The sequence below is a fragment of the Limanda limanda genome, chromosome 7 (assembly GCF_963576545.1).
Source record: "Limanda limanda chromosome 7, fLimLim1.1, whole genome shotgun sequence".
Classification (NCBI taxonomy): domain Eukaryota; kingdom Metazoa; phylum Chordata; class Actinopteri; order Pleuronectiformes; family Pleuronectidae; genus Limanda; species Limanda limanda.
In genome coordinates this window covers 25,699,916-25,723,910 of record NC_083642.1, presented here as the reverse complement: position 1 = coordinate 25,723,910, position 23,995 = coordinate 25,699,916, and the positions used below count along the sequence as shown (strand labels likewise).

Below are 23,995 nucleotides of genomic sequence, written 5' to 3'. Positions count from 1 at the left end.
AACAAATACTATAAAACCGCACAAGAGAGGAGGTCTGACTGTTTTAACTGCGCCAACTCTACGGGAGAACCATCTGGGTTTTATCAAGCGCTCCCGGAACCAGAGAGGTAGTTCCTGAAATGTCCTGCAGGTGGCGCAGGAGCACGGTGAATCGCTGTTAGAAAGTGGAACGGTTAAACATGGGAAAATATATATTTATAACAAGGACCAAATAAACAGACTTAAAATAACTACGAGGGATAATCAAGAAGATGGAAGTGATGCAACACTGGAAGCTAGCTCCCGTTAAACTCCAGAGAGGACAAAGGAGGAGGAGAAGGAGATGAACGAGAAGGAGAAGGACAAGAAGATGAGGGAGGAGGAAAAGAAAGAGGAGGCGAAGAAGGAGAAAAAGTAGGAGGAGGGCAGGTACAGTAGCAGCTCAACAATCACACCAACACTGAGGGTTGCTACACAACTTTATTTTATCCAGCTCCTTAAATCAGAAATTACAGGTGTACATCTATTTAATCATTAGTCTCCAGTTGAATCTTAAAACAGTTTTCATTAAATGTGATAAAAATGTACATCATCATCATATATAGCATCGATATGAAAATACTGACAATCTTCATTATAAATCTATACCATAGGATTTATCTGGCTAGCAAAAAAAACAAATCATTGCTCAATCACTTTCAAAAAAAAAGTAAAGACTCAAAAGCAAAGAACAAGTCGCCTCTTTTGAAATTGTACCAACACAACTGTTTCTTTACTCCCACAAAATAATGATAATTCACAGTTTGGAAAAAATAAAAATAATGGTGTCATGTCTTGCACAGATTCTCCTCTTGCTTCAGGAGGAACAGGGAAATCAGCAATAAAATCGTCTCCTAATGGGCAATAACAACTGTACCATGAGATGAACAACCAAAACAATCAATGTATAAAATAAAGTCGTACAATGTGAACAGAGAATATGCAAAACAAATGATTAGAGAATAAATAACAAATGCCGCCATGGTTACAATCCCAGTGTCCTGTGGTAAAGAGATAAAGAAAATAAATTAACATTGATTTAAAAATTTTTTAAAAACTTCCTTTCAAGAGTACCATTGATCACTGTGCTTGATGTCGGGAGTGAAAGAAGCCAGAATCTAACCATCACCAGCGCGACTATAAAAAAAAGGCCAAAGAAACAGTACCCTGTACATATAGCGGGAAATACAAAAGCAGATGTGTGTTGGTTTCCAGTCATATACATATATATATTTACTGTGAGAGGCTCAGTGATTTGAATAATAACCAGAAAATGTAAATGATAAATGGTGTGGTATTGATTATATGGTTATTACAAGTGAGTATTGGCTCAGATGAAACCAAAAGACCTTACTGACAGAGACTTTACCGCTTTTCAGACATTCACCAAACTCCAGATAATCTCCTGTCAGTCTCTGTAGGTGAGAACACAAATGTGCAAGTGACAGGCTCCGGACTTCATCCAGCCAGCCCCCCCGAGTAAAAGGTCTGCATAGTGTCCGATTGAACCCATGTGAGACAAAAAACAGCAGGATATCGTCCGCAGGATTCACCGCAATTGAGTAGGTGTTTGATGACGGTTACATGACGTTGTTTTTTTGCATATTTCCATTCACGTGGAAGACACCGACAGAGACGGCATGAGAGCTTTTTGGTGATAAGACAACGTCGGTGTTGATGTGCTGTAAACAGAACACGTGATCTCTGCAGCTGACGTTACTTCCTGCCTCAGCATCACTCTTCACCTGAACGCTCCGGAGATTCCTGTGTTGTTGTGAACGCGTCTGAGCAGAGAATCTACTGCGGCGTTCTCCATGTGTGAGAGGCAAACTGCAAAGAGAGTTCAGACCCTGCTCTCCAGAGTTGTCTGAAAATGGCTAATGTTGGGCGTCAACAAAGTTTTAATGAGCAATAATGTTAAAGATATCATCTATTACAGGACAGCAAAATGCTAATAAAAAGACCATCTGCTTAGACTTCAGAGAGGTTAGTGAACAGCAGTATGAAATGGTAATGAATATTTAGTGTTGTGGAGCCGCTTCTCAAACAAGAAGTAATGTCAGAGGCAAATTAATTTAGATTCAAGGACCAATAAATCCCTCACATACAATTTAATGCCATTGTTGGTGGATTCAGATCAACTCTGCGATCTAAAATTCTGCAAATGGAGTCAAGTCAATAAAATTTCTACAGCTCTCAAAATCTGAAATTTGCCTTGAAGGTCACATGGATTTTCAAACACGGTGTTTAAGAAAGGTTTATGAAAACAGTATTGCAGTAAAAAGACATGCAGTACTTTCAGCAGACCAGCCTCACCTTCGACAAACAAAGAAAGTGAATCAGTCTGTGCCCAGTGTACCTGCGTGTGTGTTTGTTTCAATGTGACTCAACCGGGTTTTACTTTGAGATACAGGCGGTTTCTCTACTGTCACTGTGTGTGTGTGTGTGTGGGTGTGTACCAGTCCTTTCAACTAATTTCTGTGGTTGTGTTTACTAAAAGTGTTACAGCCCAACTATCGATGTGCAATTGAGGCCCAGATTCAACATCAAGCATTCGCTCATAGAGTGTCGTTAATTGAGTTCAACGAGAACGATGATACACAAAGGAAACAGTGCAGAAACACTGGAGAGATCATTTTTCATATGTGAATGACTCAGTGTTGTATTGTGTTGTGGCCCAGACAGAACCGAGGGGGAGAGACCAAACAAACAAACAGAAAGAAATTTAAATCACATTCACATTTTCTCATTTGTAGACATGCAGCAGGGGAAATAGCCCTTGTCATGGAAAGGAGAGGGAGTGCAAGATTAAGGATATTACTTCTAACATGTTCCATTCCCAGGGAGAAGCAATTTAACGTGAGTGAAACAGATGGAATATGGTCTATGTTGTAGCCTGTACAATAATATAATGTACCTGTACAATAATACGTTAGGGCTGTCACTTTATATTCAAAATTAAAACTTAAATTCCAACGTGGGAAGATAAGTTAATATTTGACCTTTAATGACATGTTCAATTTCAAAGCATTCAGTCTAGATCAGACGATCCAGCAGAGGCCGATCACTGTCAGCTTGAACAATTGCCATCGATAAAGTGAGTCAGTCATGTTGTGTTGCTTTGCTACAGAAATGGATAAAAGCCTCACGACACCTTGTGCAGGGGGGGACTGCACATGGTAAACCCTAACCCTTCTTAGAAAAAGTGACAGCCCTACCATTTATTCAAACATATTTTAAATAAACAAAATATGCAAATCATATAAAGATACAGGCCTTATGTTTATGGGAAGAATACTTATTATTAAAAATCATCAACCTTTCAGTCATTCACACAGCAGATAAAGAGGAAAAAACTGCTAAAAATAGTGGTTTTAAAAAAAAGCATCTGAACCAACACAAAGACTTGCTTTGTTTTTAGGTCGTTCGCCCTCTAACAAAAACTAAAAAGTTTTATTGCAGGTCTCAGCTACTGGTCAATGGCTGTAGTAGGATAGAATTCTGTTGAAAGTACCACAGCTGTTGAGTAATGCGGGGGCTGTGGTCACCTGGGAGACGTAGTGCGGTGCAGGGGTGGAGACAAGGCAAAAAAACAAAACAGTACCAGATTGTCAACAAATGGTTTGATGACAATATCTCATCTCTGCCCTCTAGTGGAAATTCAGCAGAAATACAGTTTTGGGTTAAAAACAAGTGCTTCTAGTGGTTAAAAAAATAAAGTGGAGGGTAGTAGAGAACCAAACTACACTTTTTCTTCACTTCTGTCTGAGACAATTTTGTGCCTGAAGAACATAGGATGGGGGCCAGTCACCACTACGGCACACATGCGTGATTATTGGCATGTAGAGGTGCAAGGTATAGGGTGCAGTGTTTGTTGTGTTCATGTTAGGATGTACAAACATTAAGCGGTCAGATGTAATATGTACACTCATCATTGTGCTTCTCAGATACAGTCACTGTACGATGGAGCCTGTGTCTGAACTGCCGGCCCATGACTCCCCCAAATGTGTGAGGAAGTATTTTGCATTTGTTTCCAGTGTTTAGTGTGTGAATGTCTACAGAGTTATAACAGTGCCATCTTCCTCCAGGCTCCGCCTCTCCATTGCTCTGTCTGGGGATGGCGTGGTCGAAGTGGCGTTGGCGTAGCTTAGTGATCCACTGCTGCCGCTGGCTAGCAGGGTCCCATTGGCATTGATGGAATGAGCAGAAGCGGAGTTGGTGTTAGTGCGGAGGTTGAGGTGCGGCTCATACCGAGGCAGGGAGGGCATGCTGTAGTTGGAAGGGGAGCGTCTGATTGGCTCGGCCTCGCCTCCCGCCTCGATCACCAGGTCCTCGTCGTCCTCGTCGCTCTCCAGCTCCCCGACAGGGAAGTTCTGGATGATGTGCGACGGCATGGAGGCCGCAGCACCGCCCTGTGATGAGTAGCCATAGTAACTGGCCCCGCTGTCTGATGAGCGTCCTGAGCTACCAGACGCGCCGCCTCCTCCTCCACCACGAACAACATTGTTCCGCTGGTTAGCAGGCTTCACGGTGATGATGAGGTTGTGGCTGTTGGCAATCATCATGTCCGTCACCTGGTCCAGAGACTTCCCGGCCACCTCAATACCGTTCACCTCCAGCACCTCGTCGTTGACTGCCAGCAGGCCGGTGCTCTCTGCCAGCCCACCAGGCACCATGCGAGAGATGAATATCCCCGGCACCTTCTCCAGGCCCTGTGGAGTGACCCGCACGCTGGAACCATCACGGATGTAGAAGCCCAATGGTTTCTCCTGGCCGTGCTTGTAGAGGCGTACACGTCGGTGCGTCTCAGGGAGGATGTCCACATCGATGATGGAGGACACGGGGCGAAAGTCCTTCGGGAGGCTGATGATGACAGGTGGTTTTTTCCTGTTGGTGTCAGGCCGCAGAAGAACCGCAGAAAGCACAGTGTTTTTCTTCCTGGTCAGCGAGTTGGTACCAAAGGTTGTGTAATCAGCTTCCTCTGCAAAATAACAAGATAGAGGAAGTAGAGATAGAGAAGAGGAAGACAAAAGGGGGAAGGTTGGCAGGAAGAAGAAGAGAAAAACAAAGAAGATATTAACAAAAGCTGGTTAATTTTACATTAATTTCAAGCTGGGCTCATTAAACATGAAGTCATTATTCAGGCTGACATTCAGTTGCATCATGTCGTTTCAGGAGAATGAATAATGTTTTGCGATAGAACAGCTCTGAGCCTGAGGTGTCACTGCAGGGGGCCTGTGTTAAACACACACAAGACGCTGATCCCCACAACTCCCCTCAGGTACTTCTGATGCAAAATGCCACAGCAGCCAAACAGGCGCTCAGCTCAACTCCTTCATCAGCACTCAGTCGTGCTGCGGCCTACAAATCAGACTCCATATGCTGCTCACAGCCCTGCAGGTACACATGGTGCACAGGGATGCTGTTTTATTGATTTAATGAGCATATGTTTGGTGTGAATCCTTTTAATCTCAGGATGCATATTTTATAATGATGCTTCTAAATGAAGGACATAAAGCTCAATCCTGTCACTAACCTACAACTTTTAAAGGACTAGTCTGAAAGTTGGAGAAAATGATTATTGTCATTATTATTTTTGTGTGTGTGAGCTACATAACGATCATACCTGACCATTGAATGTGAAGATACAACCAGGAGCCGGTTAGCTACAGCTAGTGTTGACTGGAGGCAGACGGAAACAGCTGGCCTGGCTCTGTCCTACATAGAAGAACCTCTTAAGATTACTAATTAAAGCTAGGGTTGGTAATCCTTGAACAGCTAGTAGGAGCAGGCTAGACTTTGGAGAAATGCAACCGAAACCTCCTACTCCTCCCATCAGTCCTCTCATCAAAGCCACACTCCCAAACACATGAAGAAGCACTGACTGAAATCCGCCAAAAGACGACTTTTCAGTGATTCCATCGCAAACATCTGGCTGTTGTCTCTGCTTCAGTGGTTTGTGTATCTCTGGCTGAAGACGCCTGCCATGCACAGTAAGAGCACACAGGCAGGCAGGTCAGTTATTGACAGACCGGTATACTTATCATTCACGATCTTTATTCACTTTAGTCACTGAGATGCCACTGAACTATGCATGTTATGTACATTTTGCACTGGGAGTGTCAACACTGTCATGCTACTATAGACTTTAACCCAGTGTGGCTCATATTAACACTAGGCCAAGGGCTGGGCAAGTAAGGGAGGGAAAACTGAACCTTGGTTCTCTAATAGTTAACCAGCATAGTATCAGCAGCTTAACATGAACATCAGCCTGATCAACTCAAGCTTTTGTCTGTTTCTGATGTTATTTTTAACTTCCCCGTCTTAACAGCACTTTGAAATCTCCATTATTAGATGAAAGTGCTCTATAAATAAAGCTCAGGCAGTCTTACACTGAAAACGTTCCCGTTTCTCTGTCCCTCTTCTGTGTGTGTGCGTGTGTGCGTATGTGTTATCTAGTCAAATGTCCACTCGGCTGATAAAGAGTCCAGCTCTCAGGTTCTGACGGGTACGCACCCCACCACTCCCCCCTCCATTCCTAAAAACAAAACAAAGGATCGATTGTCCCGAGCAGTTTCAAATTTCAGTTCCCATGAGGCACGAGTCTATTGTATACACATTTGCTAGATCTTTGCCAGTCCTGACCTTGGTATGGGCGACAACTACATATGAGGAAATATTGCAACAGAACTTTCATGAGGTTCAATGAGGCCAAAACGCTGAAACATGAGTTTAAATCACTCAATCCCTGTCACTGTTCTTTCTACATGCAAACAAACCTGGCCATAAAAAGAAGCAAAGAACCACACAAACACGTGGACACAAGGGGGGCTCTTGCGGTGCAGTCATGCACAGGAGCAGGCAACCCTACACATCTCATGTCACTCGCTCTAGTCTTCTTTTCATCTGAACCATCCCTCCATCCCGAGCGTATGGAGGTATAGGGTTATAGTTGTATGTAATTTCCCTTAGGGCCACTCACAGGTGCACATGGCAAGGAGATGCTGCTCCAGCATCAAATGGTATCAGCTTGCAGCTTCTTGACTACAGTGTTTGTACTCACACACAGAAACAACATTTGCAAGCATCTGCAAGCCCACACAAGCCAGCGTTCATTTGAAGACACACACACACACACAATCTATAAAGTTTATCTGTGGTTAGTGATGATGATGAGAGAAACCTAATGCCCTGAAAACACCATCGCTACATTACAGCTCATTAGAGCAAACAAGCCAAGCTCTCAGTCTAATTGGCTACAAAGACCTATCGGCACATCACAATACAAGCAAACACACACACACACACACAGTTCCTCATTTGTAAGAACAAATTAGCATCTTTTGCTTCCATTTCTTTTGAGAATAACACTACCGAACTGTCCCAGTGATGCAGACATAAAACTATTTGCACAATACTCTTGTGTGCTTTGAGTGCATATTGTATGTAAAATAGGAAACTTAATGACCTGTAAATGGTTGTTCTGTATTTAGAAACATCACAGACTTCATTATCAGACTAGTCATCTTAAAAGGTAATTTCCTAATCAGACGGCCTGTTATCACCAACTTACCTTGGTCATGTTAGACTGATTATAACTTGCATTTGTGATATGCATAGATGCTTTCAGCTTCTCTAAAGGGACATGTGGAGATATGCAACTATAGGCTTTAAAACCATGTTAAGCTGTTTGCAAACACAACCTCTGGAGCATGTTGGTTCGGGACTTTCACCAGAGTTTGGGCATTCTCCGCTCACACAAGTTCACAACAATACAGACATCGCTGGCACGTTCTGTGACAGTAGCTTTAGTTGTTATCAATATCAAACTCTTAGGTCAACACAGGACTTTTCACCTGACAAGACATTGGCTACAAGACAGAGACATCTCAACATGAGCCAATGACGAAGCTGCTGGACCAATGGTTAACATGCTGCAGCTAACGAGTGTACAGGTATGCGGCTGCTTTAGATAATGATTCATTAAAACAATCCGAGGTCAACTATGACAGAAGGTGATAGAAAACTGTAAAATGTCCAGACTTAAGAGGGTAATTATCACATAGCTGGCGTTTAAAACAAATCCCTTAAGACGTGAAGAATTTGTCAGTGAACATTTCACTTCCTCCATGTGAATATGTTCCATAAATATATGTCAATTGATAGAAGAGTATCACAATCTTCATACATCAGGAATTATTCACAAACCTAGAAGATAAAGGGTAACTACACTTGCCATGGCTCTGCACAGGTTAGGTATCCCAGCCATGCAATGGCTGCTGTGTTATTTCCCACGCTGAATGGAGTCAGTGAGGAGCAGAGGAAGCGAAGTAACAGAGGAGAAAATGACAACCCAGCAACACAACGTCACAAGTGAAGACACACAAGGAATTGCCTGGTCATTCTTCTCTGTAGTATGTAACTTTCTACACACGCACACACACACATGGGGGGGGGGGGGGGAACAACTAATGCATCTCCTTCCTGACATTGAAGGGACTAATGCATCTCTGCCTAAGGAGAGGAAACTACTTGTGTGTGTGAACTGGCGTGGATTGGTTGAACACATCATCTCCCTCAGTGCTCGGCTCCTCACTCTGGATGCATCACGCTCAAACTGTGGACTTTGGCTTTTAAAGAGCCAGTGTCAATAGCTGAGAATAAGTGCAATGTGCAGGCATTCAGAACACGCCCCAGCTTTTTACACCACCATCTCTGTCCGGAACTGCTTATCTTCACCAAAAGAAATTATGGAAAATATGCTTCTTTTTTTTTTTACTTGGGTGAGGTCACACCTTTTTCAGTTGAGAGAAACGTGAACCCATTTCTAGTAGCGCCTTATCATTACACCCACTTGTCCTCTGGTTACACTGTGTAACAATTATGATGAGACAGGATGACAAAGCACTTGGTTTCATTGTAATGTAATGACTCCTGACGACAACACCAAATATCCATGACTTCCTGGTACTTGTTCAGGGCTGTGTCAGGGAAACCTGATACTGTGTCGGGGTAAAACAACATCATCCGGACAAGCACTGTGACTGTCAAAAGAAAACTATGACTGCTACGATTAGTATTACAACTACTACTGGTAGGAAAAATGAAAAGAACAATATTTTATTACATGACACAACAACTCACCACTACTGTAGCTACTACTGTGCCTGGGTAATTACAATTGAGAACAGTGGCAGATGAAACATTATGAACAAGGTCACATAACTAATCAATGGAGGAAAACTAGTAAAACACTATGCAAATGCTTAGAAAGGTTCCGCAGCTAATTTAACAACTTCAAGATTATTAAAACCAAAAAACTAATGCTGTCAATGAAACCAGTCGGCAGTATTGAAACAAAACCAGTCTCGACAATCAAAGGAACAAAAACACAGACGAAAGACGAGCAGTTTAAGTGTGTAGTGTTCTGGAAACAGTCAGGTTTGTTGATGACAAGCTCGGATGTTCACCACATGGCCGGTGCCAGGGTGTTCCTGACACAGAACGATACAAGAGGGGGAGGAGAGGGGGAGAGCACAGGGAGTGTGTGTCTGTCAGTGTGAACTTGTGCAGAGAGAAAAACCACCGGTGGAGGAAAACTAAAGATGTGAAACAGGCAGGAGAGAGAGAACACAGCAAATACACACAGCGGATAGAGAAAGAGAGAGAGGAAAGGAAAAGAGAGAGGGAGGAGGTGATTAAAAAAAAAATCTTTCAAAGGAGTACATTCCCGGAGGGTTACTATTCCTGGTGTGGTGAGCATACCTCCCTGGCACAGCCCAGATAAAAGTGCCTTGTTGCTGCTGATATGAGCAGGAGAAAGAAATGGAAGGAGTGGTGTCGAAGAGAGAGTGCGGAGGAAGGAGAGAAGGACGGAATAGGGACACCAAGAAAAAAAAAAGACAGGCAGTCTATACAGTGTACCAGTATAAGTCCGGTGTGTGGGAGAGGGAGATGCTGGAGAGGCAGAGGTGGAGACATAGACAAAGCCTTGATATGTAATTGAACTGACAATTTGAAGAATTACTTGTTAAATCCATAATTAAAAAGAGTCTGGTCATAGACATTAGCCATTTTCAGGCCATTTCAGGCCTTTTCATATAATCTCACTCATGAATTCTCTATTAGACTCATCCGTCCTGCTTCATTACTCTGTCTTGGCACGAGTCATTTATCAGAAAATAAAGAAAATCCACACTGCAGGGAACCCAGCTATAATGTAGCAGTATGTGATGTAGAATTAGCACATCAATGCAGATTTAACACATTTCATTTGCTTGTCTACACTTGTATACAACTCTCTCCCTATGTGCATGTTTGTATATCGTCACTGCGGTATGATGCAATTCCATCAATATCTTTTGTGCTGACATAGACACCTCTCTCCTTCCTCTGCAATTCCTGGTCCCCTTCCACTCTTTTTGTCCGCTGTAGCTTTAATCATATCTGTCCTGCAGTCACTCTGGCTCAGCATGAGTTTTCTGCATCTCCACCTCTGTCTGTCCCTCTTGGTCTTGCAGATTTCTGCCTCTGTTATCCCTCTCTTCCCTTGCACTGTTCTCTCTGTCTGTCCTCCCAATGCTGGGATTTTTAAAGATGCTCCTAGAGCTAAATCAAGCACAGAACTCAATGGTCCTTTGAGGCCAGCATGTGGGAACAAGAGTTTGTCTGGGACTATGTGTTGATGACCACAACTGGGACTGGTAGAACAAGTATGGATTTGATGAGGGGCTGAATCATGTTGCTAATAGTCAGCATGGGGCATGGAAACTGAGCTGGTAGTGGCAGGCCTACAGCTGGTGTGTGGGCTCAGGGTACCTAGGAGCAGGGTTATGCCTGGGGCTGAGGCTGGATTCTAGCTTGGGACAGGGAAAGGTAGGTGACAGGGGCAGCTCCAGTGGGGAGGATGTAGATTTCAGTACAGTGTTACATGAAGCAGGTGGAGTCATGGGTGTGGTGGCGAGATCTGGGTCTGATAAACCGCACCTTCTACGTAGCCGTGCTATGGCTAGCCTCCAGGAGGAAAAGGGACATGAAGGAAGAGATAATGGGGAGGATGGAGGAGAGGAAGGGAGGGAGGAGCAGCCACGTGGGGTGAGGGAACCCAAGTCTAGCCTCACAAACCTGTCACTCATGCGTCTGTATAAAGACTTTACTCTGTGAGGACCAGCATGGGTACTGCTGACTTCAGCTTCGAAGTTAGATCTGGCAAATAAGGTAATTTCACACTGTCAAAGTAAACACTGAGCTGAATGCACAGTAGGTGACACAATGAAAGACTCAATAACAGAAAATATTTCCAAAAATACACCAGTGCATTTTGGGATCAAGGTATAAAACAGGTTTCTATTCCACTGTCACATTGAAGTGACTTTCTGCTACACTTGAAATCAAAAGGAGCTGTCGTTGTTATTGTCATCTTTGCTCTTCTTACTGTGACTGGTCAAAATGTCTGCTGTGAGATGACTACGAATCTGTGCATATTCCAAATAAAGTTGAGTCCAATGACAATACGAGTATATCAACTCAGGGGCTGCATCCTTCGGAGCCTGCATTTGAAGAATAATTGTGTTTCAAAGCTTATCTTGCATTAACCGTTTCACGTTGTGTCCTTCTGCAGCTCTGTAGACCATGAAAATCCTCTGTAGATCAGATCGTCTCATTTCAGTTTGACCTTTGTGGTCTATACGGCCCACAGAGACTGCCTCCTTCATGGACAGTGTAGACTGCATCCTCCAAAGGAGGCGGCTGCTGAATTGGGACACGGCTTTTGTATCTAGGGCTGGGCGATATGGAAAAAATATCAGTCGATATGGATATATATCTTCGCCACTGCACTGAGACGCATTACTCTGCGCAGGTCAACAGGTGACTCTGCTACTTTGATGTTTTCTAAACACTCACACTTAGAACTGATCTTTATAGAAACCTGCTGAATTCAAATTTATGTTCCTGGATAAATGGGGTGTCGCTTCTTCTGCAACAATGAAGTTAAAGTTGCGTCAAAATCTGTGGAAGGACATTCTGTCTGCAGGAGTGTGTGTGTGCACTCGTCTCTATTCCTCTTCACACAAAAACTCGCCATCACATGTACTAAGTTATAAATCGATGGTGCCGGATCATGACTCTGAATCGTTCCAGTCACTTTAACACGGATGTCCTGACTGATGCGTCACCTTACGTCCCGTGTTGGGTGGCTGGTTTAAATCTGTGCCTCATAAACTCTAGATCGAATCAAACTTTTCATCAGTGCTGGTATTTATTGTTTTATTGTAGAGTGAGCACAGGTCAGAGGAGTGAGGAGGAAGTAGACTCTGACACACACTGACAGACTCTGACACAGGAGACCAGACCTTTTTTGGGCTTCTGTCCTGGTCCTATTCGAGCAACATGATTGGTTCGGCGCAGCGCCTTTATCATTATCATTGGCTGTTATTTTTGTCTGTCAAAACATTGATGGAATGAGTTCTATCGACCTTCGATCGACCATGTCTTCAATTTCTATCAAGGAAAAGTTCTATTGCGTTAATTATCGTTATTGTTTTATCGCCCAGCCCTAGATTGTATCATGATCTTAGTTTAAATTACCCTGATTCATAACTCAGAATTTGACCTTAGTAATTACTGAGATGGCAAACACTTCCATTGAAATCATTAAGAAGAGATCTTATTACAGCAAGGATGGATAGGAAACAATCACAACAATCAATAATCTTCTCACATAACATACAGGTATGTGAACATCATTTTATTTCAGAGTGTAGAAAGGATGAGGAGAAAATTAAGTATAAACAGTGGCGGCAGTTAAGCAACAGTGTTTGGGAGCAGCATGTCAGAGCCTGCTGGTCTGCTCATATGTAGCCATCCAGGGTAAATAAGCTAGAACGGCGCGCTGAAAGAAATTCACAGATAAGCATATCAGTTATCAAGCTTCATATCAGTATCGCTATAGCACACAGCCCAAGGGACAAAAACAACAGAAATAATGTGTCTTTTTAATTAAAACTCGGCATGAAATACTGCCTGCAAGTCAAAATAAAGAGATTGCACACATTATTACTGAGGTCTAAAATGTGATTTTTCTCATTACTGCGGCCAATTCTTAGAATGGGAATAAACTGCTGATCATCATTTCAGTTCAAATTCATGATTTTCTTTTTTATTCACAAATAATGACTGCACATTCATATCCCTGCTCGAAAGCAGTGCCGAGCAGTAAAACAAGTGTCTTTGTTTCAACTCTCGACACAGTCTGAGGCGTTCTCCAGCAGCAACAACATATCAGCTCACATTTATGACGTGCATATATAAATGACTTCCAAGTTGGTAAAGTTCATTTCCAAAGTCCATTTCCTTCCCTCCCTCCTCTGTCCATTCATCTTCCCAAACCAACTGATCTGAGAAATTCTGACAGATTCTTTGACAGAGCGTGTGGGCCACCACCGTTTCCCCCCCCCCCTTCCATCTAAGCTGCTCTCCCTCCATCTTGTTACAGCCTGTATTAAGTCTTATCCAGCCAGGTTTCCAAGGGCAGAGAGAGCAAGGCTGTGCGCTCTCTCTCGTTTCACCTGTTCTCCTTCACCTTCTTTATCCACTTGTACCCCTTGTTGACTGAGCCCGGCTCTGTAGTCCAGTCTGGCCTGTTGTCCTGTCTAATCTAGCCAGCAGACGTGATCAGAGACTGGCCACATTCCGCCAAATAAGGCCCCCTCCCTCCATCTCTCTTCATTTCTCTCTCTCTCTCTCTCTCTCTCTCTCTCTCTCCCACCCTCCCCAGCTTGGGCCTCATTCTGCATTCCTCCCTCACTAATACTATTCCCACTATCCTCCTCTCTCTCTCTCTCTCTGTTGCATTCCTATCACACTTACACTAGTCCCTCTCCTTTCCCCACATCTCTAATTACATGCCTTGCCTAAACAATGACTTATACATTACTCCCTCTTTAATACCGTTTACCCTCCCTCTCTCTTTCATCCTTCCATCTCTCTTATTAGGCCGAAGATATGTTCCTCCTCCACACATTCCTCCACCGGTGCTATGAATTCATCCTTCCCTCTCTCATTACATACTGCATCCCAGGGAATAATCTGCGCTCTGTGGACAACTTGAGATCCACGGGAGGGATGGCTGATTAATATTTTCACAGATCATGCTCTTAAACTCAACCAGCTCTAGAACCAGCATTTTGTCTCTTTTGCATTAATTCTTTCATCATCTCTATAGATCTCCCCTTCCATACTCATTCTGACTTCATGATTTCATTTTTACACTTGAAACACTTTGTCCACCATGTCTCCCTTTGTTTCATGTGGCTCACTGTGACTGTCACACTCTCACCCTATCCTTGTCACTACACAGCTACAGCATCTCTCCCCTCCATGACTTTGTTCAGTACAATGTTTATCACACGTTATCCTGCTCTACTGCTTACTTTGCAGGGTGGGTAGACTCTTGTGTACATTTCCTTTTCTGTGGACAAATGACTCATGTGCTGGTGACTAATTACCAAGACAGTCGCTGTAGGGATATGCAAATAAAAGCATTCCTGTCCCCCTCCATACCTTTCCCCTCTAGTGAAGGGTGAAGGCACCGAAACCGTGCAAGCAATGAGCAATGTCACCAAACAGACTGACTCCCTCAGAGAGGCCGAAAGAGAAACTGCTACATGGACTAAGACCTGGAATCTCGGTGTATGTTGTGTTTGTGCAAACTCAAAGAATGTTCTGGACGACTGATACAGGTAAACATGGGAGTCTCTTGAACTGAGGAAAATCTCCCGTGACAACGATGTGAACAGTCAATCATTTACAAACTCGGGCGTGACCAACAGTTTCCCTGATGTCAGCTTTGGTTGTATCAGAAACTTCAACTGGAATGTGACATTCAACATTTCTCAACAGGCCTATGTAGCCAACTAAAATATCAGAAAGACAATAATAAATTTCTACCGAAACTTTCTTGCAAACCAATACAATGTTGTACTGCCTACTGCATGTACAAATACACAAAGATATGTGAAACACATGGACCACACACTGCAAAGATTATCAATCTTGGAATATTTGTGGCGGTTATAACATGTCAGCCAGAGGTGGAGCGATAAATTGGACAGACCAACTATTGCAGTTGCAGTTTGTCTGGAACAGAGGTGCTAGACTATCTCTACACTGTCACTGTATATATATCATACCAGTGGTGACAAAATGCCCCCCACATTACCCTGGCTGCTTGTCAAAACCACACTTCAAACAAGTATCCTGTTGTTCAGCAAGAAAGCCATTTTCTCTGGGAAACCTGCATTCCATTGGGCTCTGCTTATATATATAAACAAAAACCATTGCACTAAGAATGTTGAGAAGGGTCATTTCTGTATCCTGAGATCCAAAGATAATTAAATCTAGGGTTGGTAATCCAGGCTACTAAATGCTCATGATACAACCCAAAAACTGCTAGAAGCCAACTTTTCTGTGTCTTGCTCGCAACGCTTATCATCTCTACTTCTGTGACCAACCGTTTCATTTTTGGACCAAATTGAATGATTGGTTGCGTTTATTCCTTTCCTGCGAGGGCCACAGACACGGATCTTGTGCGTATATTGTTGGCTATCAAGAAACAAAGGGGATTTGGAAAAAAAACTGTTTCAGAAACCAGTTACCAACCCTTATTTTGATTGAATTGTAGACCTCTAATAAAAAAAGCATCCTCAGACCTGAACCTTTTACCAACCTTCAGTCAACAAATCTCTCATTTAAAACCCTGAGAGAATATATCTAATACAAAATATGTATTAGTTTAAGGCTTACTTTACATAAGCAACAGGGATTATCTTAACATTAGATGATTATTAATAAATAACTATGGGTATGGCTACAAATCAGCCAACTACTTAGAAGAAAATGCAGTACAGGTATATCAAACTGTGTCCGAGGTTTTCCGGAAGCAGATTCACCATTATATAGTGTCGTTTTTTTTATATATGTCAATATTGATATTAGAAGTGGCTTTAAAAAGCCAATATTTACTCGGCTTTAGTCTAAATATACCTTTAATAAATTACTGGATTATTAAATATATTTTTTAAAGTTTTTAACCCACTGCAATGGTGTTTTGAAGATCAATTTTTTCATTTATAATGTACTTAAAAGCAAAGTATGTTATTGTCACAATACTCCAAACGAAAGCAATGTGGAAGACAAGATGTTAGGACGGCCGACTAGCTGATAAGTGAAAGGCCAGATGTGAAACAGCTGCATTTGTCAGGAATTTAAACAGCAGTCATTGACAAAACAACACTACAGTTATGTCTTCGGCAGCTGACTAATAAACACCATGTTCTCCATTTACACTAAGCGTAGCAAAAACAGTGTGAACCAGGAAATGGCTCTGAACAGCGATCAGGGAATGATAATGTGCTGCCTGGACTAGGTATGAATTAAGGTTTATTGATTATCATTGTATTTATGAACTAACAGTTTGTGTAGTTAGTCTGACACAAATACTACTATACTATTCAATCAGCTGAATATCAACACACTGAAATGACAAATAAATCTGTAGCAGGACAGCTCAGACAGACCACTTGTGTTTTCAAGTCTGAATGCTAGCAGCCCTGCTCCCAGCATGCTTTGCAGCTCTCATCAGCCTTAAAGAGACTCCAACACTGTTAATCCACCTATGAACAGGCCTCTTCAGAGCTGCCATGACAACCAGTAAACAGTGGACACCTCACTGCCAGCTCAATAGCCATCGACACATTGTTCACGCACGGAGGGCAGGGCTTATAGTTGAGTTGTAGCGGTGTGTGCTATAGCAAGTTTAGAAGTGATTGGCAGTGACAGAGTCCACACAAGCACAAACACTTAGGCCCTTTTTCTGCAGTGAACAATGGGACACTAATGGCTGATCAGAAATGTAGCAATGATGCAGAAACAACAACAATGTGGGCATTATTCAAGACCCAGACCACAACAATACACCAACAGACACTCACAGCCGCATATCCATCCCTCTGTCCATCCACCATACCACCTGCTCACCAATGAATGTACAAAACCCACAGAGCACCTATCTTAAGAAACACACAGCCTGGGATAGTCTTCCAGACAAATAACATAACATGACGCGCACTGAACTGTCATCATAGCTGTTTTCAGACACTAACTGTTCACACGGGATGTGGACTTGGTCCAGAATTTGCATTTAATTATGTAAAGGAGGCAGCGGGAGATTCTCGGGTCAGGTGCATTTTACAGAAAATTCTCAGTGTTCAGGTGAGAGGTGGTGCACCAGGATGTAACATGTCAATTCCACTGTGGAGATCACATGTTTTGCAAACACAGAGACAAAGGCATCAGGCCTTATCAACAAAAGCCCTTGGACCATGTTGTCTTTCCGAGTTGGGATCTTTGTAGTTGTCCTCTACATGTACGGCATCTCTTTTTCATCCTGAGATATTTGTATTCTTTTCTTATTTTGCATCCTTTGCGTGTTAGAAACTTTATCAACACCCCCATGTTCGTAGGGAATCCTCCGGATAATCTCCTATTGATAATCTCACAGATAATGTCTGCAGCAACAGACTGAGACATATACGTTCTCATTTACAGCCCCTCCGGATAATTTCAGCAGATTATCCTGAATTCAGGGCAGGTCTGAAAGCAGCTCATGTCAACAGAGGCTCTCTCAAAGAAACATTTTTGTTATCAGTGAGACTAGAGCTGCTTTGGTTTTATTACCTCCAAACACATTTCCCAGATATCTGTGCAATGAGATTATAATAATCCAGTTTGTGACTGTAAAACTGAATCACTGTGTTGAACTAAACACAAACTGGTTAGGTGGAATCACTAAGCAGTCAGCAGCTAAAAAGTGTGGTAGGGTTGCACAGGTTAGTGTGGCCGTCCCACAGTGGCGTCCATATCACCTTCCTCTTATGCTGCTGGTAACAAAACAAGTTTGCTGTTGTCTTGCCTGATTAAACACCATCAACTCTTGGTGGGGAGTCATCTGTGAAGATAGCACTATTGCACCACCTCAAAATCATTCGTTTTTCTGTCAGTCTCACATCGTATTCCAGAGGAAGCAGAATTTAAGGATGTGAAATACTATTCAGATAAACAACTCTTGGTGCTCTCAGTGTTACAAATGTTCTGAGTGGGCCCTTGGCCTGACACAGCTCACTTGACCCCAACATAAAGAAGCCATTAACTCAATACACAACAGAGCCATCACAAGATAATAACTGCAGATATATAATAAATGATCTATAAGCTGCCAATTTGCTGCCTCTGCACAGTGCAGGGCCTTTTAAGCTCGGACCAAATGGTGCTTAAAGGGGGGTTGGCAAAATCAGGAGGGAAACCAGGGTCTGAGGGAAATAGGTCCGCGGGGGGGTTGTGGCTGCATTAGTGTTTGTGTGCGACTCCTGGATTTGATCTATCTTTTCTAGAAGGCGGTGCACTTGTGAGTGCATGACTAATGTGGGATGCCTGCTTGCCTGCATGACATGTGTTTTCGTGTTATTTGTGTGTGTGTGTGTGTGTGTGTGTGTGTGAGCAGCAGTGAGCCCAGCATGGGGGCTAGTGTCTGGGGCATGTAATTGAAACACGGTCCCATGCAACTACACAGTGACCCCACTAATCTCCTCATGACAACGTGGCTTAGCTTCTATAGGGTCATATGGCACAGGGAGGGGGCTTACACACAACACTGTGCAGCCCGCCCTGCCCCGGCCAGCCGACCTTAGGGTCCTCCCTGCATTCAACAGGTCACACTCAGAAACTCATGAATTAGGATGAAGTTTAAATCAAAAAGAGCAGTTACAATATTACAGTTGCACTCTGACAAAACAGGTTCATGCAATCCCTAAAAATGTGCAAACAATGACAAGTTAAGTTCAGTTATGAGCATTAATTACAGAAACAAAAGTATTTTTCTACCCCTAAAAGAGATGAGTGACACCATGTGCTACAACAGCAGGACCATCAGTGCAGTAATATAAGTCAGCGAGGAAGTGAGAGACAATGAGAGTATTGTATCGAAAGTGTATGTAATGAACTTTAAACCCTTGTTTTTTTTAGAACTATCAGTCAGCAGGCAAACAGTAAAAAACACACCTCCCCAGTGATGCCATTCTAAACTACAGGACATCTTATCTGGTTGAGTGCCCCCAGGGGAATTTTATGAATAGTGTTCAGAGAATGGAAAATATTCCAAGAAACAGCAAAGCATTAATTTATCTCTCTTGCTCTTTATATTACTGATCTTTTTTCGTCCTGCCCTTGCAGTAAAATTTTCTCTGCAAGGTTGCTGACCTTAAAGGGACTCTTACCTTTGTTGCATTTGAGAATTACAGCACATTCAAATCATCCCGCCTTCCTCCAATGCCCCACCCCCTCGTTCCCATCCGCGGTGTTTTTTTGAAGAAACTTTATTTACAAGCAGACTTACAACCTACTGCCTCCGCGCACGCACGTGAGTTTTTGTTTACCAAAGCAATGGATTCGGATTCAGAAGCACCGGTAAGTTATATACATTTACATTCACATATATATTTTTCTTGATGACGCGGGCCCGAATGCGCCACAAGAAGCAGACGGAAAACCTGCATGTCCATGCAGCAAACACACAGGTCTGTCGGCCAATAAGGTCCTTCGGTCCGAAGAATTTTATTGGTTGAAGTTTTCACTAAATATTATGAGAGTGAAATAATTGTTTGTTTTTACTCCTGGTGGGTCTGTCTTGCATTTTAGAGTGTCATTACCTTATTAATACCAATTTAACCTTATCCAAAAAAAGTGTAAAAATGCAACAAAGGTAAGAGTCCCTTTAAGCTATGTGGGACCTAAGTGCAACACCAAAGGGCTTTAGTCATTTGTTTGCAATGACACCTCAATGTGGACAAAATAGTCAGGAAATATACTTACAAATGAAAAGGAAACATGATCCTACAATACTTTTATCTATAACACTAATCTAGAATAAAATGTACTTTCTATTTAAAGACCTATCCCGTCTTTCTAAACTGCATTTTCAAAGCCAACACAATACTTTTGTTTGTATTTTCATAGAAAAGCAGATTCCACCTGACAGTTAGTGGAAACTAGGCCTCTTTGTTCATGCACTTCCTCTGTGCTTACCTTTCCTCTGCAGGAACAGCCTGAGCAGAGGGCTGGCAGTGGAGATGGCCTTGTGGTAGTTGTCATCGTTGTTGATGGGCAGCAGGTCGCCTTGCACATCAGCGTAGCCCACCAACAAGTCCACATTGGGGATGCGGTGTACGTGCTGCAGGAGGCCATAGAACTCGTCAAATCGGCCCGGCTTGGACCGATCCAGAGAGAACCGACGAAACTCTGCACCAAACTGTGAGGGAACAAAAGGATATCCACATGAGGACAAGTGTGCAAACAAAAGCACATGCGAGTATGAAAAAGACAGAGAAGTAGTCTAATTTAAGAACCAGAAAAAAAGTGTGTTAGTTCTAGTTAAAGGCATACATGCAATATTAAGGAGCATCTCTTTAAAGAATCAGAGATTTGAGGCTGTGACTGAGGTGCACACACTGCGCTGCACTGGCAGCCTTGTAAGAGTCTGTCTTCCACGTGGACAGCTCTGACATGCCACATGTGATCAATTATTCATGTGGACTTTGTGACATTTGTCTTTCTATGCTTGTGGATGTAGCATGTTCAAGACTGTAGAATGCTGCCTGTCAGAATGTTTGGTATGCACGTTGTTGCATGAAAGACTTGTGTAACTACAAACACACATTGCTGGCTTTGGAGTTACATATCATTCAGTAGTGATCAGACTGGATCAATGGCTGCTCAGGATGCCTGATCGCTGGCACACTGTCCCATTGGTGGTGTTGTGGTTACTGTTGCCCAGCGCTGACAAAAGATGATACATATTCACTGCCAAATGTGGACACTGGTCATTGCATCCATTAAGGCAGAGCAGACATTATATTAATTATAGGTTAGGAAGCCGAACAGGTCACTGGCCTGTGTCTGAGGCATGGGAAGACAAAACCATTAAAAAAAAAACCTGGGACTGGAGCTGAGCAAAGTAAAACGTTATTTGGTGTAAAGTGGTGGTGCTGGGGGGGGGGGGGCAAACAAATAGGCCAAAGTTTGTGTCAACACCTACAACTAGCTCTAAATACTAGTTTGTAGCAGCAAACAGCGCCTTGAGGGGCCCTGCTCCTCAGCATGAGTGTCATCACGCAGCAGGCAGGAGGCCGGCTGCCTGTGGCGGAGGGAGCCGTACGGCACCTGCACAGAAGGTCGCTGACAACAGGCTCATTTGACATGAACGCCTCATGGAGAAACCTTCCCACTGGGTTCTGCTGTGACAAGGACCTAATTCAAACTTAGACTGAGTATTATTTACATAGTAATACATACAAATGACTGTATTAGTAATAGCCCAGTAGCAAATTTGGTAAAATTTGAATACGTTAGATAATAAAAAAAAAATTTGATAGGTGACCTGTTGCAGTCAGGGGGGGGGCAAAGGGCAGTGTGCGTTTAGTCTGTGGACCAAGTTGAACGTGTCTTCTTCTCAGTCCTCGGATAAACTACAAGGACAACATCGCAGCCGGATCGTTTTGATTATTAGCTGATTTTCATTTCACCAGGAGTCACAGGTGCCGTCATGGCAACAACGGTCATAGAACCACTTCCTCTTAGGACATTTTTATTTCAAGTAAATGCACAATGTTCACAGAACCTGTTTGAATAGCTGTGAACTTGGGTCTGAAGATTGTGTCGATTGCTTAGCAGAGCCCGGAAATAGCCGACATGTTAGGTATGAAAAAATAACTTCATGAAGTAAATCAGCCAAAATTAGCCTATATATCAATAACACATGTGAACACAAGTAAAAGATTTAGAAAGAGGGGGATTAGAACAGACGGGTTTAGAACAGATGGGTTTAGAACAGGCAGGTTTAGAACAGTCGGGTTTAGAACGGACAGGTTTAGAACAGGACGTTTGGAACCGGCAATTTTAGGGTTTAGTACAGGTGGGTTTAGTACAGGCAGGTCTAGGGTTTAGAACTGGCGGGTCTAGAACAGGACGTTTAGAACAGGTGGGTATAGAACAGGCGGGTTTAGGGTTTAGAACAGGCGGGTTTGGAAGAGGCAGGTTCAGAACAGGAAGTTTAGAACATATAGGTTTCGGGTTTAGAACAGGCCGGTCTAGGGTTTAGAACAGGAGGGTTTAGGGTTTAGAACAGACGGGTTTAGGACAGTCATGTTTAGAACAGGCAGGTTTAGGACAGACAGGTTAAGGACAGACAGGTTTAGGACAGACAGGTTAAGGACAGACAGGTTTAGGACAGACAGGTTTAGGACAGACAGGTTTAGGACAGACAGGTTTAGGACAGACAGGTCTAGGACAGGCAGGTTTAGGACAGACAGGTTTAGGACAGACAGGTTAAGGACAGACAGGTTAAGGACAGACAGGTTAAGGACAGACGGGTTTAGGACAGACGGGTTTAGAACAAACGGGTTTAGAACAGACGGGTTTAGAAAAGACGGGTTTAGAACAGACGGGTTTAGAACTGACGGGTTTAGAACAGACGGGTTTAGAACAGACGGGTTTAGAACAGACGGGTTTAGAACAGGCGGGTTTAGAAATGGCAGGTCTAGGACAGGCAGGTTTAGAACAGACGGGTTTAGAACAGGCGAGTCTAGGGTTTAGAACAGCAGGGTTTAGAACAGCAGGGTTTAGAACAGCCGGGTTTGGCTGGGGCACTGCATCAGTGAGGTAAACAGCAGGGAGGAGGGGGCTGTGACAGGTGACACGGGCTCACTGTGGCGTCAGCTGACAATAACCTCCCCCTTCAAACTTCCTAGCTAGCTTAAACTTCTCACTTCCACCTGAAACCAGAACTACCACACGGTCGGCTTCAAAGTTCTAAACATGGCGAACACCCAGGAGCTGGACCGGGGGGACAGGAGCAGGCTCGTTAAGCTCCAGCTCGCACGTCGCTCATTTGTGCGACATCACAACTCGCCATCAAGCCACTTAGCAGCTAATGTAGCCCGAGGAGCCGGAGCCAGCGGAGAGAGGAGGTGTATAGTGATGAAGAGGAGTCCGCACGCACCTTGCTCTTCACCTCCACGGCGCTGAGTGACCGGCTGCTCGGCACTCGCTGGGTCTTGTTCATGTTTCGCTAGCAGCGGGTCCCGCCGCCTCGCCGCACACACTCGCCCCGGTCCTCCCGGTCCTTCGTGTCCTCCGTGTCCTCCGTGTCCTCCGGCCGCCGCCGCCGCCGCTACTGCTGCTGCTGAGTGTCCGAGCACCGAGCGTGTCAGAGCGGCTGTTTCTGTCCCGAGTCTCCGCGGCGTCCCGGGGCTTCACGTCCGGTCTGTGAGCGCGACAGCACCGATCAGCCCGGAAACGTAGCTCCTCTCATGCCGACTGATGTCACAGCCGCTCCAGCGCAACTGCTGTACACTGTGTGTGTGCGTGTAGTTCACCTCTAACTCTACCTCTAAGTGTGTGTGTGTGTGTGTGTGTGTGTGCCTGGAGAGCTGGCGACACCACATTTCAAAATAAAAGTCGCAGCCACTGTCTTTTCCCACACCCGTCACTTCAAAATAAGAGCCCTTTACCTTACAGTCCTTCCACTTCAGTTCAAGTTATTTAAGTCCACAAAAAAAAATTCTAAAAAAAGCAATAAGTTTACAAAAAGAAATGGAGGTGAAAAAAAAATATATACCGACCCTATACCCTTAATAATTCAACTAGCACCCTATTAAAGTCCTGAACAATTTGCCATGATTTGGTAACAGTCCCACTATAAGCAATACAAAAAAGAACACAAGAAACAAGTCAGTGAAATCATTATAGCATGATGAAAATTATTAAATTCATATATTTATGGGTTTCAGAGTTAAAACAGATGCAATGATGCCCACATAAAAACACACAGCAAGCAAAGAGCTCAAATAAAGCCCTCTCCTAAAAA

The 23,995-nt window shown here is 43.5% G+C and overlaps 1 protein-coding gene across 1 annotated transcript; it reads right to left on the bottom strand.

Moving 5' to 3' along the window:
• Positions 1-474: 474 nt before the first annotated feature.
• pard6b (par-6 partitioning defective 6 homolog beta (C. elegans)) lies at positions 475-23,493 on the bottom strand. The gene is made up of 3 exons (XM_061075256.1): positions 23,129-23,493; positions 20,158-20,380; positions 475-4,999 (listed from the first exon to the last, which is right to left on the bottom strand). Exons 1-3 carry the CDS (start codon positions 23,189-23,191, stop codon positions 4,074-4,076), a joined length of 1,212 nt encoding a protein of 403 aa, XP_060931239.1. The 5' UTR covers positions 23,192-23,493; the 3' UTR covers positions 475-4,073.
• Between the last annotated feature and the right edge of the window lie 502 nt (positions 23,494-23,995).

Bases quoted from the DNA above. Each gene is read 5' to 3' on its own strand.
- pard6b (XM_061075256.1), bottom strand. From the start codon at position 23,191: ATGAACAAGACCCAGCGAGTGCCGAGCAGCCGGTCACTCAGCGCCGTG. The intron at 20,381-23,128 runs GTGCGTGCGGAC...GTTCCCTCACAG, and splicing joins CCGTGGAGGTGAAGAGCAAG to TTTGGTGCAGAGTTTCGTCG. The intron at 5,000-20,157 runs GTAAGCACAGAG...GTTATTTTGCAG, and splicing joins GCTGTTCCTGCAGAGGAAAG to AGGAAGCTGATTACACAACC.